Consider the following 18,296-nt stretch of genomic DNA (forward strand, 5'->3'; position numbering starts at 1 on the left):
CTCCCCCCTCCTCGCCCGCTCTCCTCCACCTCCCGATGATCCACCACCCGATCCGCCCCCAACCCCCTCACCAACGCGAACCCGTCCTCCCCCGACGCCGTCGCCACGACCTCCGCGGCGCCGAAGACTTGCTTCGCCATCTGCACAACCATGGTGCCGACGCCGCCCGTCGCGCCGTTGACGAAGACGCGGCCGCCGCCGCCCACGCCCGCCCGCCGGCACATCAGCAGCGCCGTCTGCCCGTTGCCGTCGAGCCCCGCGGCGTGCTCGGGCGCGAGGCCGGGCGGGCACACGCCGACGGATGCGGGCGGGGCGACGACGTACTCGGCCAGCGTGCCCGCGCCGCGCAGCAGCGATGCTGAGGGCGGGAGCGTGCCGAAGACGCGCGTGCCCGGGTGAGAGAGGTGCGGGGGCGTGAGCGCGGTGCTGGCGGCGACGGTGCCGGTGAAGGAGAGTTCGGGGATCGAGGGGTGCGGGCCCCCTGGGCGGAGGAAGGGGAGGAGCGGGATCAGGTGGCCGATGGAGGGGGTGAGGGAGGCGTGGGTGATGCGGATGAGGAGGTTGGGGGTGCTGGGGGAGAGGGTGGGGGTGGGGTGCGCGGGGGTGAGGTGGAGGACGGAGGCGACGGGGCCGCGGCGGGTGTAGGTCCAGGCGCGCATGGTTGGGGGCGTGGTGGGTGGTGGTGGTGCTACTGCTGGGGTGGTGGTGGTGGTGGCCATGGTGGGGGAGATGCTGGACGAAGACTTGGGTATGTATTTCTGAGTGTGATATGGGGATGGAAAGATTGATTCTGCTATAGAGGGGGAGAGTCAGGGCGGGTGCTGCGATCTTGTAGCTTTATATGCTCAAGTGGCAGGCTGCGCTGTCCAGCGCTTGGTGGACGTCTGACATCTCCGCCTGATGACAAACGCCTACGCCATACGACGCGGACGCGGATATCTGGAGGTCCGGAAGGATCATGCAGATACTAAAAAGGTTGGACTGCAAAATGCAGTGATGGGTGTAAGAAAGATGGATCAAGTTTTCGTCCGGACGTGGAGAGACAGGGATTTGCCAAGCCCTCCGGACGAACATGTCAGCCGCGCACGAAATGTGACGCCTTTGCGATGAGCCGATGTATGATCAGGTAGAGAAAAATGGACGAGGTAATGGAACAACTATTTGGAAAGTCATCTTTGTAAGAATGAAGGAACGGAGAACGGATTGTTCATATGCTCAGCTCGGAGCTGCTTTAATGGCCGCACGGTGATGCACGAATAGCTCTGCGTGAGCCAATAGGCATTCCGAGACGGGGACATGCAGTGACTGAAAGTGACCACGCTCATGCAAGATCCTGTCAAGTGGAAGGTGAGTTTACAGGGACTGCAGCAGTTGGGGTGAGGCGACGGAACGCGGCTATTCGCGAGCGCAGGATGCGGAGCGTGCGCAAAGTGATTTCAGACAAGCATCGCAATCGAATCCAACGGCGGAAATGCATTGCGCTTGCCGCAGCGATTTGTTTGGGGCTGGGGTTGCGGAAGGTGCTGGCTGGTTGCGGGGTTGGTGCGGTGATGGATGGCATCACACCGTCTCGCTTGCAGCAGCTCCCGCGCACAAGCAGTTTTCAGTCCCGCCAACAGCTCAACGCCCGGCGACGACAACCCTAGCATCGCTCCACCAACAATCCGCCCACCATGTCCAACCCCCGTGTCGAAGAGCTCCCCGACGAGCCCGAGAAGAAGGTCGCCGAGGTCGAGGATGAGTCCAGCTCCGAGTCTGGCGACGAGGGTGCCGGCGACGCCAGCATCCCCGCCGGTGCCCAGGTCACCGTCCACTCGCGCAACGAGAAGAAGGCCCGCAAGGCCATCGCGAAGCTCGGCCTGAAGCACATCGAGGGCATCACCCGCGTCACCCTCCGCAGGCCCAAGAACGTGAGTCATTTGTAGCTAGGGAACCTGCATCCTCTGCAGCCTTGCGGCCGCGGCATTGGCGCCTTTGCAGCTTGCGCCGCAGCCACAGGCAACACCGGGGCAGCTGCGAGCGCGATACGCATATTCTGGAGCTTTTGCTGACTGGTTGAACGTAGATCCTCTTCGTCATCAACAACCCCGACGTCTACAAGTCCCCCAACAGCAACACCTGGATGTAAGCATATGCAAAACTCCACAAACTTGGAACAGACTAGTAACACTGTGGCAGCATCTTCGGTGAGGCCAAGATCGAGGACCTGAACGCCGCCGCCCAGGCCTCCGCTGCCCAGCAGCTCGCTCAGGCCGAGGCTGCCGGTGAGCACGAGGGTCACGACCACGGCAAGGGCAAGGAGCCCGCCGTCGAGGAGAAGAAGGAGGAGGAGGAGGATGACGGCGAGGAGGTCGACGAGTCCGGTCTCGAGGCCAAGGACATCGAGCTGGTCATGCAGCAGGCCAGCGTCTCGCGGAAGAAGGCCGTCAAGGCGCTCAAGGAGAACGACAATGACATTGTCAACTCCATCATGGCCCTCAGCATATAAGTTCGCGGAAACGCGGGCGTTGAGGCGCAGTGATGCGCGCTTTTATTATCCCCGGAGCGAAGGCTGGGCGAAGGGCTTACCGGCATCTGTACAAGATAAAGGCACTGGGCTGGGCCGCGACCTAGGATAGGAGCCATTGGACTCTGCGGAGCCGTGGTAAAATCTAAAAAGTTCCTTCGAGGCTGAATTTCCATTGTGCTCAGACGCGGCCGTGTTTGCCCCAATTGCTGTTTTGATGACTACCCCGCCATGATATCAGGCCTCGAGTGGCCATGCCTTCAGAATCGCAGCAATAAGCGGCCAATTGGGCAGCCGTGCACAGTGGTGTCTCCCATGCGGACCTTGGTGCGGGAGCGAGACGTCACGTGCGCGAGGCTTGGCGTCGACGGGCCTGCGGGAAGCTCGAAAACGCAGCCGACTTCGTCCTTGCCAGCCCGGTATCTCCACTCATCACCAACATCGCAACCATCACAATGGCCGTCGGAGTACGTGCAATCCCCCCGTTGACCCCGTCGCAGTCGGTGCCGACCACGATTGTCGCCGCGACGCATCCGCGTTGAAGAGAGCCCCGGTGCCGGAGCAATTGGGCAAAGCGGCTAACGTTCCTCCCACCCGTGCAGCGCAGCGCAGCCCTCAAACTCGACTGGACGAAGCTGGGCACCCAGCTGAACCTGCGTGGTGCGACCGCATCCTCGCTCGCCGCCTTCAAGAAGCGCAACGACGACGCGCGCCGCAAGGTGCAGGTGCTGTCGGAGCAGCCTACCACGGTCGACTTCGCCCGCTACCGCAGCGTCCTCAAGAACCAGGCCATCGTCGACCAGATCGAGAAGGAGTTCAACGCCTTCAAGCCCGCCACCTACGATGTCCAGAGGCAGATCAAGTCCATCGAGGCATTCGAGGCGCAGGCCGTGAAGAGCGCCGAGGAGACCAAGGGCGCCGTCGACGTCGAGCTGCGCGAGCTGGAGAAGACGCTGAAGAACATTGAGGAGGCTAGGCCCTTCGAGGACCTCACCGTGGTGCGTATACGCCGGGATCTGGGATGGAGTCGGGTCAGGGCTGGGGGTTGGATTGATTTGGCTAACGATTGGCGTCTCCAATGCAGGACGAGGTTGCCGCCGCTCGCCCCGACGTCGACAAGCGCACCGAGCAGCTCGTCAGCAAGGGCCGCTGGGCCGTCCCCGGCTACAAGGTGCGTGTCAACAACTGCGTGCATGATGCGTTGGGGGCTCAGACTTGCTTACACCCCAACAGGAGAAGTTCGGCGACCTTTCCATCCTCTAAATGCATTCGTGGTTATCGAAGATCATCTCGTCCTTGCCGGGACTGTACTATTGTGCATAGCTCCGAATGGCCCGGCGTCAAGATAGATAGTTCAACTGACTATTTTGACCGCGCGAAGACCAATATCCCACAATCGATTCTCTTTTGCATTTCACTGCTGTTCGACTTGGTCTGGCACCACCAAAGACTCAAGTCATTGATATCAAGGCACTGCCGACTTTATTGTGTCCTGGTCGTGTACTACTAACTCTATCACAAGTCGTGTCGCCATGCAGTTGGCAGATCAGAAACCATTCACTGGTCTCATAGGACAATGCTCGCTTTTGAGAATAATCTAGCACTCATGTTCCAGCTATTACGAATTTGTCTTGATATTGCTAGCACCTCAACAAACACCGCATCTCAATGCCAAAATCCGAAGGCTCGGAATGGAGAAAAGAGCTAGAATATAGCAGCAGAATTCCAGGGAGTAAAACTGGGCATGGTATTATTCGGTTAAGAACTCGTAACAGATGAAGCCTGGGATGATCTGTGTGTTTGCAAGAATTTGTGGGAGTTCAAGGTGACTCGACTGAATAACCTACCGCAACGACAATTCCAGGTTGCAATGCCCATTCCGCCTGGATGCCGTGGGATGACAAGCACGCGATTTTACAGCCGATCGGTCCATTACAATCAGGTAGGAAGGCGTGAAAGAGAGGCGTATGCCGAATCTTCACTGACAAATTTCCAGCTGATGCATCATCAGAGGTGTGTTTACTCGCCATTCTACTTGGTCTAAGACGATGCACATCTATCAGGTCATCTCAAAATGCATCTGCTCTTCCTCTTCTTCTTCTTCTTCTCCGTCCGACGCCCTCGCCTTCCCAGACCCTCCGGCCCGACCTTGTCCAACGCCACCGCTGCTGCTGCTCGCGGCGTCATCATCATCATCACTCTCCCTCCCCCCCTCCTCATCCCGCCTCACCTCGGCCTCCTCCCCGTCGCTCCACCGGCCACACTCGTCGTACTCGGCGTCCATGCGCGCCATCAGCGCCTCGCCCGGCAGCAGGATGCTGCGGTCGACGGCGAGCGGCAGGCCGCGGTGGCGGCCGCGCAGCATGACGGCGAGCACGACGAGCTTGGCGGCAGGGCGGAAGGCGCCGCTGAGGCTGCAGGAGTCGGCGCCGCCGGTGCTGAGGCCGACGGTGCCGTAGGCGGAGGCGACTTCGAAGGAGATGGCGAAGAGGGTGAAGGTTGTGGTTTGTGGTTGGAGGAGCTGCGGGCGCTCGATGATGGCGATGAGGAACCACGCGAGGAGCTGGAACCACAGGTCGTAGGCGAGTTGGTGGCGGAGGTGGGTGCTCAGGCTGGAGCTGGATGACGAGGTGGAAGAGTCGAGGCCGACGGAGCGCTCTTCGTACGTGTTGGTCTGTCGGAGCGTCATGACGATGGGGAAGGACGAGATGTACATGGTCACCAGGTAGGCGACGAGCAGGGCGGGGGCGAGGGAGGAGACGGCGACGACGTAGGCGCCGCTGTTGCGCAGGCCGGTCGCCTGGAAGAGGCCGTCGAGGAGGCGGGTGCCGAGGGGGGTGGCGTCGAAGGCGGGCAGCCCGAGGTTGAGCACCTCGTACAGCAGCCACACGGCGCCGTCGATGGCGAGCTGGATCGCGAAGAGGTACCACGTCTCCCTGGCCGGGAAGAGGTAGATGAAGCAGCGCCGCGGGTGGTGCAGCAGGAAAAGGCACGTCTGGCGCAGCCGCCGCGAGCCCACGCAGCCGCCGCGCGAGAGGGCCCAGATGGCCAGCCGCAGCAGCACGGGGAACTGCGTGTTGCCGGCGACGGCGAGGGCGCCGCTCACGAGCAGCACGACGGCGTCGCCCGCGAACGGCACGTAGTTGGCGTCGAGCACGTTCAGCCCGCCGTTGGAGAAGCTCGTCGCCACGGCGAAGACGGCCCACCAGCCCGGGCTGAGCCTGTTGCCTCCGCCGCCGGGCTGCTGCGCGGCATCGTCGAGGATGGCCCGGATGCGGGCGCGGTACGCGTAGGGGACGAGGATGGCGGCGCCCAGCGCGTACCAGAACAGCTGGTAGAAGACGAGCAGCGGGAGGAGGAGCGAGAGCGCGCGGTACTCGACGCCGCCCAGCTCGGCGCGCTCGTGCTCGCTGAGGTTGCGGAAGCGGCCGCGCGAGTCGAGGGAGGCGGCGAAGGAGAGGTAGGAGCGGTCGTGCGGGTGCCGCTCCGTTTGGAGGCTGTGGAAGGCCGAGTGGAAGACGCGTTGGACGGTGTGGGACTCCCATGGCCAGGGGAAGAAGCCTCGGCCCGAGGCGTAGTGGTAGTGGCGTTGGCCTGGTGGCTTCTTCGTCTCTTCTCTGCGGTGGGATGGTTCCGAGGCGCTGCGGAGGGGTCGTTGCTCGCTGTCGTCGTCGCCGTGGCGCCGTTTGGTGCGTCTTCGCAGGCGAGCGGTGTCGTGATGGTGATGGTCGTGTTCTCTTTCGTCCTGCTCTTCCACGTCTCGAACCATCTGGCGGCCGGATCGGGAATGCTGCACGACGTCTGCCAGCTTACGGCGGAAGAAGTGGCGGCGGATGATGACGACGAAAGACGAAACGAAGGGGACATTGCCGATGATGAGCAGGACGCAGAGAACGGCCTGCTGGAAACCGGTCAATGAACTGAGGTTGACGGTGTTGAGTCCTGGTTGGACGGTCAGTGGCTGTGTTGGATGGAAGTGATGATGGAGCGTACCCGTGGTCGTCATGGCGCTGCAGCAAAGGAAGAGGGCGTCTATGTATTTGAGCGGACTGCCATTGGCGAGGCCCTCTCCGTATACAACAAGAGATGTAATCACGATGACGACGACGAAGTACAGCATGTGCATGCGGTAGAAGTTGAGATGGAAGACTTCCTTTTTCAGATAATGGAGGAAGTGCTCTTTGGCTTCGTGCGGATGGCACACCTCGCCTATAGCGTCTTGCATCTTTCAACGATGACTTGAGAGGTACGATGGATGGCTTTGTTTTTTACTCGGCCCGATGGCATTAGGCGTGGCGAGAGTCATGGGATGGCGAAGGAGAAGCGATGGTGCTGTTTGCCAAGATTTGAGATAGCACCAGGGCACCCTGTTGGGTAAGAGATGTTGATGTGACGTCATGTCGAACGTTTCCCGCCCGCCCGCGAACTCCATACATACATTCTTCTCGTCGTCCTACCCGCTTCGATCATGCCGCGTACCGATCTACATTTCTCGCAGGGGCGGTTGAAGCGACCATCCGGATAAAACTGCACAACTCGATCCAGACATCGGATCCCACTACCCATGAAACCAGGCTGAATTTGCAGTCGACTGTGGACTTTAATTTAGTACACAGCACTGCCACCGCGAGACAATACAGGTTGCAGGAGATCGGCACAATTGGTGTGACTACCAAGACAATTTGGTTGCCTGCTATGCTTTCTGCCCCCACAAGGCTGAACTCGCCAGACCATCAGCCAGATTGACAACGACACAAGGCTACGAGCTGAGTTGGGCAGGTGTGACGAATTGCTGCGCGTAAGAAATCATGGCAAAAATAACTCTCTGGAAGCTTTGTAGTCTTAAGAACGGGGAGACTCGCCTCTCGGCCTTGTCCTTCATACGGACATCATCCCTTTACACTCAGTCTAGGCAATATGGCTTTGCCACTAAACAGCCCAGTATCGCCTCTGGAACTCCAAACTGAAGGCCACAGGGAGGCTTTGGCCCCAGCGCCAACTACTTCCGCACCTCCTTCCGACAGCTCCATAATTTTTGGAACCCATTCTGGCTCCACAGGCTGGCCTTGGGAGCCTGTTCCTGTCTCTTCGGTGTCTCAGCAATAACTATCCTGATTCTTTATGTTCTATCCGTCAGGTTCCAAGGTGTTGCGTCGTACACCAGAAGCAATGAAGCGGAATACTTTTGGAAATATTTGCCCACTACCGGTAATGTCAGCTCCGAGCCAATCGATATCCACTAACTTTGACAGTGCTGGTCATCCTCCTTGCACTATGGACCCAGGTCGACTTCTTCACGAGATTACTTCAGCCTTGGTGCAACCTCCGTAGAGGAGCGACAGCCAACCGCACCCTTTTCCTGGATTTGATCTCTCCAATCTTGCCGCAGTACTGGGCATCATCCATTAAGCATCGGGAGTGGCCAGTCGCTCTGACCGTTTCCGGATGCGTTATTTTACAGACAGCGGTAAGGAATTCGACGAACTCCTTGCTTTGGATAAGCCTGCTGACACAAGCCAAAATCTCTTTGGGCAGAAAATCTTGTCGACCGGCCTTTTGGTTTTAGAGCCGACGGACACAGTGGCCAAGGGCATGATTCTCTTGAACAAGGCGCAGTTCGATTTCTCCCATGTCCTTGTAAGAGACCAACTGGAAAGTAACTACAGCACGGCTGGTGCAGTCTACAACGGGATCCACAGTGCAAACCTCACGTACCCAGACTGGACCACATCGGACTTCGCTTTAGAACCCCTCGAACCGATCCTATCCGAAGCCCCGTCAGAGGTAGTTGAATACAGTGGTCAAACTGTGGGCTTCTTTCCCCAACTATCCTGCGAGCCTGCTACCCTGAAGGACTGGATATGGGTGGACCATGCACCGGCTATCAACGCAACTTTTGAAGCGAAGCCTTGCACGGCACTGGAGAGAATGGTTCTGGCCAGGCAAACCGCGAGCATTATCGGCTCAAGTCCTCAGACTCCTCACAGCGTATACTACACCGGAGACACAAGACCTCTGTCCTGCCCGGGTGGTCCATGGTATCTCGTCACAGTTTTCGCCCTTATCTATGGCGAAGCTGGAACAGAAGCCACTTTTAACTACAGGTAAATACTCTTGATCCACATAACTGACTTAAGTTAATCAGGTGGTAGTGCTGCAATGTGCAGACCAAGTTATTCCACCAGAAGCATCCAAGTTTCATTGGACCGCTCCTCGCGGCTGAAGAGTACTCAAGTCCAGCCTCTGAGCAGTGAAGGAACACCGGAAAGTAACAACACTTCAAAACTCGACCCTGCCGTCTTATTCGATGCTGTAATGAACGCTTCTTTCAGCGGCGTTCTTACAACACCCAAGTCCGAGAGTGCCCACCGATTTCTTAACTTGGCAGCGCTTCCTTTACTTCAAGGAGTCTCCAACGTTCAGGAGCCATACCTCCAATGGCTCATGGACACGCAGACAATGATCCCGCAAGTCGAGGGCGCCTTCAAGGGAATTGCGGTCCAGTTTGCTGCTCAGGATCTGATGAGATCAAACAGTGAGCAAGCAAACGGTAGCATTCTGTGCAGCCAAGATAGACTTCAGGTCAAGGAAGTGCCTGTCATGGTTATGGCCGTCTGTCTCATACTAGGCTCTCTCATCGCACTTTCCATGGTCTACATGAGGCCGTGGGATGTGGTCCCGAGGGAACCGAACAGCATCCTCGGAATCGCCGCCATACTCAATTCGAGCGAGGATTTCAAGGCACTGCTGACTGACCCGCTTCCTGTTGACAAGAAGAAAATCCCAAGAGAAGAGACAATAGCGTCAGTTCTCAAGGATGGCACTCACACATATACCGTTCTCGTACCAGGGACATCTGCAGCAGATCGCCGGCCCGACGTTCCAAAGCATCGCTCGAAGGAAATTGCACAGTGGCGTCCCCTTCCGTTGCAGCCATGGGCCAAAGCTGGAGCCTTGCTCTTAACCTTGCTCACAATTTGCAGTTTGGAGGTTCTTCAGCAAATGTCAGACAAGCACCACGGATTTGCCGGAATCGACCTCTCCAACAGGGAAAGTGGACGGTACGCGGCAACATTTGTTCCAACGCTCATCCTGGTGGGAATTGCAGCACTGGCATCCGCTCTCAACTTCAACATCACACTCCTGTCGCCTTACAGAGCCATGCGGGACCGACCTTGCCCGCCGGGCAGATGCATCCAAGCCAACGACCTCGGAAGGTGGCCGTTGTTCCAAGCCTTCCAAAGCCTCCGAAGAAGGCACTTCGCGGCGTGTGCCACCTCATTTGCATCAATTATTGCTGGCTTTCTCACGATTGCAGTGTCTGGCCTCTATACTCTGGAGACTGTGGACAAATCAACCGATGTCACTTTGAGCCGTTCTGATGGCTTTCGAACGGAGTGGTACGGCAATATTTATTCCGACGGGAACGCCGCAGCAGTGCTGGGATTTATCTCATGGCAGAACCTCTCATATCCGGCCTGGACGTACGATGATCTGGCATTTCCCTCCGTCTCTGTCAACAACAATGATAAATCCATCCACGAGTTGGGCAGGAGCGTATCTGTCGTCATTCCAGCACAGAGGGCTGTTCTAAAGTGCACTCTCGCCGATCCTCAGAAGACCATCGTGATGAAAAACACGACCAAACCACAAATCTTCAACAAAGACTTCGCAATGCAGTCGGAAATGACCAAGACGTGCACTGGCAACAAATCCGCCACGCCCTACTACTTCGACAACTACGGCGAACTATCCCCTCACGACTTTGGCGCGGCCATGAGCCAACTGACCTACCCGTTAGAGGGCCTGCCCATCGCGTACCCAAACGACTACCTCGACGGCGTGCCCGGCCCCCGCCCCGGCTGCTCCTCCCTCGCCTTCTACTTCGGCACCTTCGGGCCCGCACCGACCTACCTTCCCGCCGCCATCACCGCCTTCACCTGCACCCAGCACATCCAAGAGGTTTCCACCCGCGTCCGCCTCCTCCTCCCCGGCCTCGAAATCGACGCCTCGCACCCCCCCGTCCCGGACGAATCCACGGCCCGCTACCTCCTCAACCCCCTCGCCAACGGCTCAGACGTCTTCGAGTACCCCGTCACCTACCCCCTCCACTCCGCCTTCCTGCCGACCCGCAACGGCTCCACCTTCGCCGTCCCCGGCCTCGACGCCTTCTACACCGCCGTCGTCCACGGCGCGCACGGCGTCCCCGCAGCCGAGCTCGTCGGCCCGGCTAACGCCCCGCGGCTCGTCGACGCGACGGAGAAGCTGTACGGCAGGTACATGGCGCAGGTGTTGTCGCTGAAGATGCGAGAGCCTCTCAATGTCAGCGATGGTGCGGCGTTCCCGCAAGTCCAGGGGGTGGTGACATCGCAGGAGCTATCGGTCGTGCAGAACGATGGCCCGAAGATGGCGCTGCAGGCGATGCTGGCGATCATGGCGGCGTGTGGGGTCGCGGCGTGGGGGATGATGCGGACGGAGGGGTTGCTGCCGCATAACCCGTGCTCTGTTGCTGGCGTGGCGGCGTTGTTGGTGGGCGGTGGTGTATGGGCGGACGGCGGCGCCGGGGATGATGGCCTTGGTGTTTCTCGAGATGGCGGCGGAGACCAGAATGCGGGCAGGAGTCGGGAGGAGGGCGAGGAAGGGGAGGAGGAGGGGCTGGATCGGTGTCGTCGGCGGGACGGCGACGGGGCTGGGGCGGGAGATGATGCGTCGAGTGCCGGTGCGGTGTCTTCGGCGGATACCGTGCTGGGGATGCATCGTGGTGAAGGGGCCGAAGAGGACCGTCAATCTCGATACGGGACTGCGGAGCGGAGCGGCATCTTTCCCGACGGAGTTGAATGGATGGACGATGATGAGATGGCGAGGCGCGGGATCCTGGACGGGAAGCTTTTTAGTTTGTCGCGGCAGTCTGGAGGCCGGTTCGGCATCGAGGTTGTTGGGGCTGATTCACAGAAATCTGCTTAACGGTAGGTGGATGCCTATGATACTGTATGTCGAGTTGAGCGTAGCTGCTGATGGCTTTTTTTCTTCTTCTCCCCCCCGAGAACGGTAGAAAAGCGAAACTGTACAGATGGGCAACTACTAAGTCATTTCCATCAACAAGGCGCCGCGGTGTTGGAAGCGTCGACTACACATTTAGCACTCCAATATTACTTTTGACGATATGAGAATAGAAGAGCTGCGGGATCATGTTGAAGGGAGGGTTTTCTGCACCAGTTCCTTTTGGGAACGGGTCCTGAGATTGCATGGACTCAGAGAAACATGAATGAGTATCTGTAGAAGGATCGCTGATGAGGAAAAAGACGGACGCCTTGACTGAAAACACTTAGTGAAACGTTTAAAATAAGGATCTTATCAAGTTGTGTGCATGGGTGGTGGAGGAGTGGGATGCCGGGTAAGTGCGTTCGATAAGCGGCCTTGACGTGAGTCAACGCAGAGTATATTCAAGGGATTAGGGTTCTTTATAACCGCTGCGTGTCAGCATGTTGATCTCCTCAATTCAAATCTGACGCCAAGTCCCGGTCTGCCATTTGAAGTGTGTAGGAATATCCAAGCTGCTGCTCTTTACCGGTTTCATTCGGCCCCCTGTCGACCATGCATAGGCGCCAGCCTTGCCAAGCTCTCGACCAACGGCAGCCAAGCTCTCGGCCAAGAGAAGTCAACCTATCAGCTAAATTTGTACCATGTTGGGTTGCCGTGCAACGGTCAGCCTCCGCTTGACGTGGTCAGTGCAACACACCATGATCGACAGCTTGCAGGACCGCCCCCAAAGATCACCATGTACTTCCCCAGCGTGATTTTGTAGGATTGTTCATAATAAGCGCTCCCCGCAGTTTGAAGCTGAGCAAGGATCCACTGTCCCGACATCGCCATGGACCAAAAGCCCACGCCAGCCGGCGGATACAGCACACTGGAGGTTGACGAGAGCGCAAATCTTCCACAGGTCAAATCGAACGAGGACCTCCCTCAGGTGAAATCTGGCGACAGCCTTCCAGAGGTCAGACCAAACCATGATGACCCGGAGGTTGTCCAGAACTATTACGGGGCCGGAGATGCAAGAGTCCCAGAACAGAGCAAACCACAGACGATATGTGGGTTGCGCAAAAGAACGTTCTGGCTTGTTCTCTTCGCCGTAATCCTCGCCATCGTCATCGGTGTCGCTGTCGGCGTTGGCGTTGGCGTATCCACGAACAAAAAGGACTCGTCTTCGAACAGTAGCGGCGACAGTAGCGGCACCACTACCACCACCGATACCAGCGGACGGGTTGCATTTTTCTCACAGCTCTCGGCCACAAATTACACGGACCCGCAAGAGAAGGAGCACACACAAGTATACTTCCAAGACGAATCCCTTAACATATGGATGGCCGATCGCGAAGCCGCAGACGGAAGTGCGTGGAGCCCCTCCCAACTAGTAAACACCACCGGCACCTCCCCCAAAAACGGCACTCCAATCGCAGCCTTCAACTACTTCCCCGACGCCAGCGTAACAGTAAGCAGCGTCGACACCGGCCCCCACGCCGCGCACCGAGTCGACCACAAAAGCTGAAAAGCGCACAGGAAAACAACGAAGTCGAAAGCGAATTCGGCCTGCGCTACCTCGACGCCGGCACCAACCGCATCCGCGCGCGCTTCGTCAAGAACCGCATGATCGGGCAGACGTGGCAAGTGGCACCGACACCCGACCAGAGCGCCTACCGCGCCGCGAGCAACTCGTCGCTGGCCGGCTACGCGGATGCGTGCGGCGAGGCGTGCGTGCAGACTAACATGATGGCCTTCGCCGACGCTGATGATGCTGAGACCCACGTCGCTTACCCGTACGCCGCCCGCTACGGCTACGACACGTTCCCGTCGCGCGGCGTCGGCGCCGATGCGGGGACGGCGTATGCGCTGGTGCCGGTGCTGCCGCTCGCTGGCCGCGTGAATGATTCGCAGCCGTATGTTGCTATGTATCTGAGCGCGAGGGGGAGGCTAAGCGAGGTGTATTTCGGCGTCGAGCCGCAGCCGGCGTGGAATGCGTCGGATATGGATGGTGAGTACTCGGCCGGCCGGGGGGATGTGTTGTGTGCTTGTGCTTTGGTGTTCCGTTGCTGTATTTGCTGACCACCCCCGTGCTGGATAGTGGACTTGGTCGTGGACACGGGTAGCCGGATCGCGGCCATGGCGCGCCGGCTGGACGACCTGCGGTACGTGCAGGTGCTGGCCACGAAGCGGGACGGAGGCGTGATGATGGCGTACCTCGATGGCGGGCCGGACAAGCCCTGGGCCGCGACTGAGGCCGTCGAAGGCATGGAGAATGTCATCCCGCTCTCGCCCATTGCGGCTAACCAGGTCGGGCATGTCTACGCGCTGGAGGAAGTCGATGGCAGGCGCGAGATTGTGGAGTGGAAAATGGCAAGTGAGACGGGGACTCCGACGTTCGATCGCGTGGGAGTGGTGAGCCCTACGCCGACGACGACGACGACGGGTTGAGTTCATGGATGCGAGTGTGCAGGGTGGGGAGCGAGCTGTCGAACTGCGGATGTACGACGCTGCGTTGTAGTCCATCGTGGACCAATGGTCGTGTATCTGACACGGATACTGGCGAATACTCGGATAGAGTGCTACTCTGGCTTGAGGGTTGTTACGACAAGGTCTATTTTAAGTTCCTTTGATGTATATTAGCAGTCATGTGAAATTGGGTTACATTGGTGTGTATTGTTTGCCCACATCGTCACTACCAGGGTTTGGCTATAGATTGTACCGGGAAATGCCCATCTGTCGATTTCAAGAATAGTACATTCATGTATACTACGTAAACCATGCAAACCGGCAGTCTTGCATATAAGAGCATCCTTATTCAACAATTCTGGTGCAGTTCTCAACAATACCGGAGAAACGTAAGAAAAGTGGACGGAAAATCCATAAATATGCAGGATGATGCACGCTTCTCGCACACCGTCGATCCGCGCTGCTCTTCACATGCGCGACGTTGGCCCCCCCCAGCCTCTTCCCCGCTCCGGATGCGGAAATTTTGGTTCAGCCAATCAGGCGCCGGCTCGCGGCCAGGTACACCCTACTAGAAGCTGACGCCTCAACCGCTGGACGACCGCGAACAGAATCGAGGCGAAGTCCAAGCCTCAACATCTAATAATAACTCTCGTCCTCCAAAGTTATATTTGTAGATTGCTAGAGGCAAAGTCGCCAATCGCGTTGTCAAAAACGGCTAACGCCGTAGCTTGGTATCCTCCCTTCGGTGTGGCCCGGGTCCCCGGTACACGGGTCCCAGCCGCGGCACCGCTGATAAGTGCGCTCGCACGTACCCTTCTCGATTCTTATTTCCTTTACGTTTGCTTCGGCGCATTCGGTCGCTAGGTATAAGCTGAAACACCGGGGTTTACGTCGAGATCCACACCTCTGTACCATGGAACCAGATTCTATATTTTCTTTTGTTTGACGTGCTCCACAAGGTGCACGATATGCCATGCGTTTTTTTGCCCTTTCGGAGGCGAGGAATGGAAGGCCCGAGCTGGGAATCGGCAAGTGGAAGGACTCGGGAACGTCGATCTTGTTGCGGGTACCTATCTCGATGATGCGAGTGGTGGTTGTACGACACTTGCGTCAACGATGACAGATGTATGAGATACGGATCGGCGGGGGATCCACCTGTGGTTCAGTGAGTAGCCATCGTTTGTCGCTCGCTCAATCGTGGCCATGTCAGATGGAATGGTTCCTGCTTTCCTGGCATTTGGCAGCAACAAGAGCGAAATTTGAGAAACATGTTGGTTTATTTTGAGCACGCTGTAAAGACCATGGTAAATCATGACCACCACTGTTTCATCATCTGTATCAAGCTGCCTCTCCCACATGAACACTGCCTCCTTGCCGATCATTGATCTCCCCTTCCGGCCCGGACCCGACTCCGCATATGCAGCTCTTACATGCGCGCATGCATAGCCGTGCATAGCATTGCGCACCTCCCTCAATGCGCCCCACCTCTCCCCTCGCTTCCATCCACACACCTCTCGCTTCTCCCTAGCTTTCCTCCACCTCATGACCTTCGCTTGCCGCGTCTGGTCATGCGCGCGTAAGTAGAAAGGGGGGGAGGGCAAGACGAGAGCGAGGAGGCGCAAAAGAAATCTCCGGCAGCCCGATTCATCGCTGCGCCACCAAAACGCCGTGCCACGTAAGACCGGACATGTCCGCAACCATTGGTTCCCGATTTGCTTTTTTCCCCCATCCATCCTCGGCCTCGACCCTGCTGCGGCTCAATCGGAGATGCCGGTTCGGCCGACTCCCATCCCCCATCCGCCCCCTAATTCGCGTCGTCTCGTGTCAGCATCCGGAGAGTTTCGAATGCTTCTTCGCCGTGCAGGCTGGTCCGGGGTGGGGGATTCGTCCCCAGGGTGTTGCGGTGCACAACTGCGATTTGCAATTGCGTGCAAGCGTCACGTTCCCGAGGGGCCGGTAACGTCGCGCAGCTGCATCATCCCTTGCACAGGACCGCAGCCCACCCTCCCCGCTTGACCTGGCGTCCGTATGTTCGAGAGGATGGTGCGCGAAGCCCGCCGCCACCGCGAACGAACGATGGCGAGCAACCGTCGCAGTGTCCCCTCCTCCCCAGCTCTTTAGTCAAAGAAAACAGAAACAAAACTGAGAGACAATCTTCCATCTCGTCGTTCAATCGTCATCATCAATCTCCAAGATCCGCCTCAACGTCTTGACCTCGGTGTGATCCCTATAGTTGCGCATGCGATGACACCACACGACCTCGCCCTCCTCGAACAAAAACTCGCCGCCGACCTGCAGCCAGTTGCCGCAGCGCATGGCCTTGCGCACGCCCTGGCGCCGCGCCTGCTGGCCGACCTGCACGAGCTGGCCGGCGATCCACGCGGGCGGCGCAATGTCCCTCATGTACTCGGGCCGGCGCGGGCCCATGTCGAGCGAGAAGGACATGCCGAGCGCGCGGTACAGCGCCCGCGAGGGGTCCGCGAAGATGGGGAACGGGCACCCCGTATACGCCTTGTAGGCCGGGATCATGCTGGGCGAGCCGCAGCCGACGACGATGATGTTGGTGGGCGTCGGCATGGTGAAGTAGGTTTGCGAGTCGATCGACGCGGTGAGGGCTTGGAGGTAGGCTTGGCAGGCCTGTGGTGGGGCGGTTGGGTTAGTATTTGGGAAGTGTTTGGCTGGGGGAAAGTGGTGGAGGGGAGGGGAAAGCTACGTACGCCGCAGTAAAAGTGCCGCACGAAGAGCACCAATTGACGCTGGCCGATGGCCATGTCGCCTTGGAAGAAGTTCTTGAAGGGCTTGCCGACGCCGTTGCTGTCGTAGATGACGATCTCGCCGGCGTCATGCAGGGTTTGCTTGCTGGGGCAGTCGTCGGAGACGTTCACGTCCTCGCGGAGCTTGCTGAAGTAGTCGGCGCCGTCAAAAGAGCAGGACCCGAAGAGGGAATTGTTGCGAGCGTCATCATGGTCGAAGGACGATATGCTGGAGACATTGGTGCTGACGGTGCCATTGGAGCTGTGGGAAGATCTGGTGGAAGAGGTGGGAGAGGTAGATTCAGAGGCGGATATTGAGTTTCGCCGCGCATTGCGGGTATGGCGGAGCTTGAGGAGAGGCATTTGGGCGAGGGGGAGAGGAAGACCGAGACCAGGCAGTCAAGGCCGGCTGCTGGCAGGGTAGATATTTAGGAGAGCGGCGGTTGATGTGGTACAGAGCACAGGGCGGTGGTGCAGTTTGGAAAGGCCGCGAGGTAAGGAGAAGAAGGGTGAAGAAGCGGGAGGGTGGCAGGCGAATTTAGCAGATGATGCTTCGATTGCCGGGGGCTTAGGACTTGCTGGAACGGGACGGATCTCCAGCTACACAGTCGACGGCCAGTCTGCAGGGCCCAGCCGAGGCCGCGTGCTTCGCGCCCACGAGCTTGCGACCCGTTGATTTGCGCCTGCGAAATTCGTCGACCGACCGAGGCGCCAATCGGCGGGCCGCTGCCAGTCGCCATGCAGCCCTCAGCTGTCTCGCTCTCTCCACGGCCGCGCTACTGTCCAATGCTGCCATGCAACAGCGAATCTCGAGGCCCTGGAACCCTTGGTGGCGGCCTCTGACGGCGCCACTCCTTCGCGTCCGCGGCTGTCGGCGCTCCAGGGTCATTTGGAGCCGGGGTGCTGCGGCCGCCGGTCCAAGGCTAAGAACCTGAAGCAGCGGCTGGCCGCAGGCTTACTGCCTGATGTGAAGGTGCCGTCGCCACCAGTGGCAGGATACGGACACGCGCAGAGCTGGAGCAGCGCGCGCGAGCGATGTGATTCGGCAGATGGGCCGGGCGGGGCGCTTTGGCCGCTTTGGCAGGGGTGCCCCCTCGCTCCTGCCGATCGAGCGCACGCGCCAGCCGCTTTTCTCTCGTCTCCACTCCACGCCGAGTCCTGCGCTCTATCACCGCTCTACTGCGCATTCCGACTCTGCCCCGGCGTCACTTGACCTTCCGTTTCAACCTTGTCTGCAAGTCTTTGACGATGCAGTATTCTTCCACCCGTCCATGCTCCAATCACGTCGATTCCGCCGCGCCGGCGCCCCGACGGAAGCGCCTACATTAACCGCCGTCTGCGCCATCTACCCCACAACGCACGCGGTCACGGCCTGGCCTCGTCTAGCAAAAGGTTGTTTTGTGAACGGCCGGCCGGTCCGGCCCTGACTCCATCTGAGAAGTCCGGTTACCACGGTAGGGAACAGGCGCAGTCATCGGCTATCGTAAGGTTGCCACACCTCTTGTGCTCACTGCGAGCATGCGGCCGGGCGAACTGCATTTACCCTT

At 58.7% G+C, this 18,296-nt stretch overlaps 6 protein-coding genes across 6 annotated transcripts; 4 read left to right on the forward strand and 2 right to left on the reverse strand.

The window, feature by feature from the left end:
• Window positions 1-1,673: 1,673 nt before the first annotated feature.
• EGD2 (GAL4 enhancer protein) lies at window positions 1,674-2,488 on the forward strand (the record flags this gene model as incomplete). The annotated part of the gene is made up of 3 exons (XM_066775439.1): window positions 1,674-1,910; window positions 2,066-2,124; window positions 2,179-2,488. The coding sequence occupies 3 exons, from the start codon at window positions 1,674-1,676 to the stop codon at window positions 2,486-2,488; spliced, it is 606 nt and encodes a 201-aa protein (XP_066633320.1).
• A 473-nt stretch (window positions 2,489-2,961) lies between these two features.
• ATP7 (ATP synthase d subunit) lies at window positions 2,962-3,769 on the forward strand (the record flags this gene model as incomplete). Its single annotated transcript, XM_066775440.1, has 4 exons — window positions 2,962-2,973; window positions 3,109-3,504; window positions 3,591-3,677; window positions 3,740-3,769. 4 exons carry the CDS (start codon window positions 2,962-2,964, stop codon window positions 3,767-3,769), a joined length of 525 nt encoding a protein of 174 aa, XP_066633321.1.
• Window positions 3,770-4,565: 796 nt separating this feature from the next.
• SLS55_003979 (uncharacterized protein) lies at window positions 4,566-6,562 on the reverse strand (the record flags this gene model as incomplete). The annotated part of the gene is made up of 2 exons (XM_066775441.1): window positions 4,566-6,467; window positions 6,557-6,562. The coding sequence occupies 2 exons, from the start codon at window positions 6,560-6,562 to the stop codon at window positions 4,566-4,568; spliced, it is 1,908 nt and encodes a 635-aa protein (XP_066633322.1).
• A 1,389-nt stretch (window positions 6,563-7,951) lies between these two features.
• On the forward strand, window positions 7,952-11,470 carry SLS55_003980 (uncharacterized protein; the record flags this gene model as incomplete). Its single annotated transcript, XM_066775442.1, has 2 exons — window positions 7,952-8,610; window positions 8,674-11,470. The coding sequence occupies 2 exons, from the start codon at window positions 7,952-7,954 to the stop codon at window positions 11,468-11,470; spliced, it is 3,456 nt and encodes a 1,151-aa protein (XP_066633323.1).
• A 907-nt stretch (window positions 11,471-12,377) lies between these two features.
• Window positions 12,378-14,048, forward strand: SLS55_003981 (uncharacterized protein; the record flags this gene model as incomplete). Its single annotated transcript, XM_066775443.1, has 4 exons — window positions 12,378-12,998; window positions 13,067-13,538; window positions 13,629-13,942; window positions 13,980-14,048. 4 exons carry the CDS (start codon window positions 12,378-12,380, stop codon window positions 14,046-14,048), a joined length of 1,476 nt encoding a protein of 491 aa, XP_066633324.1.
• A 2,117-nt stretch (window positions 14,049-16,165) lies between these two features.
• Window positions 16,166-17,112, reverse strand: SLS55_003982 (uncharacterized protein; the record flags this gene model as incomplete). The annotated part of the gene is made up of 2 exons (XM_066775444.1): window positions 16,166-16,633; window positions 16,714-17,112. 2 exons carry the CDS (start codon window positions 17,110-17,112, stop codon window positions 16,166-16,168), a joined length of 867 nt encoding a protein of 288 aa, XP_066633325.1.
• Between the last annotated feature and the right edge of the window lie 1,184 nt (window positions 17,113-18,296).

Source organism: Diplodia seriata, assembly GCF_021436955.1.
Source record: "Diplodia seriata strain FDS-637 chromosome Unknown scaffold_4, whole genome shotgun sequence".
Lineage (NCBI taxonomy): Eukaryota > Fungi > Ascomycota > Dothideomycetes > Botryosphaeriales > Botryosphaeriaceae > Diplodia > Diplodia seriata.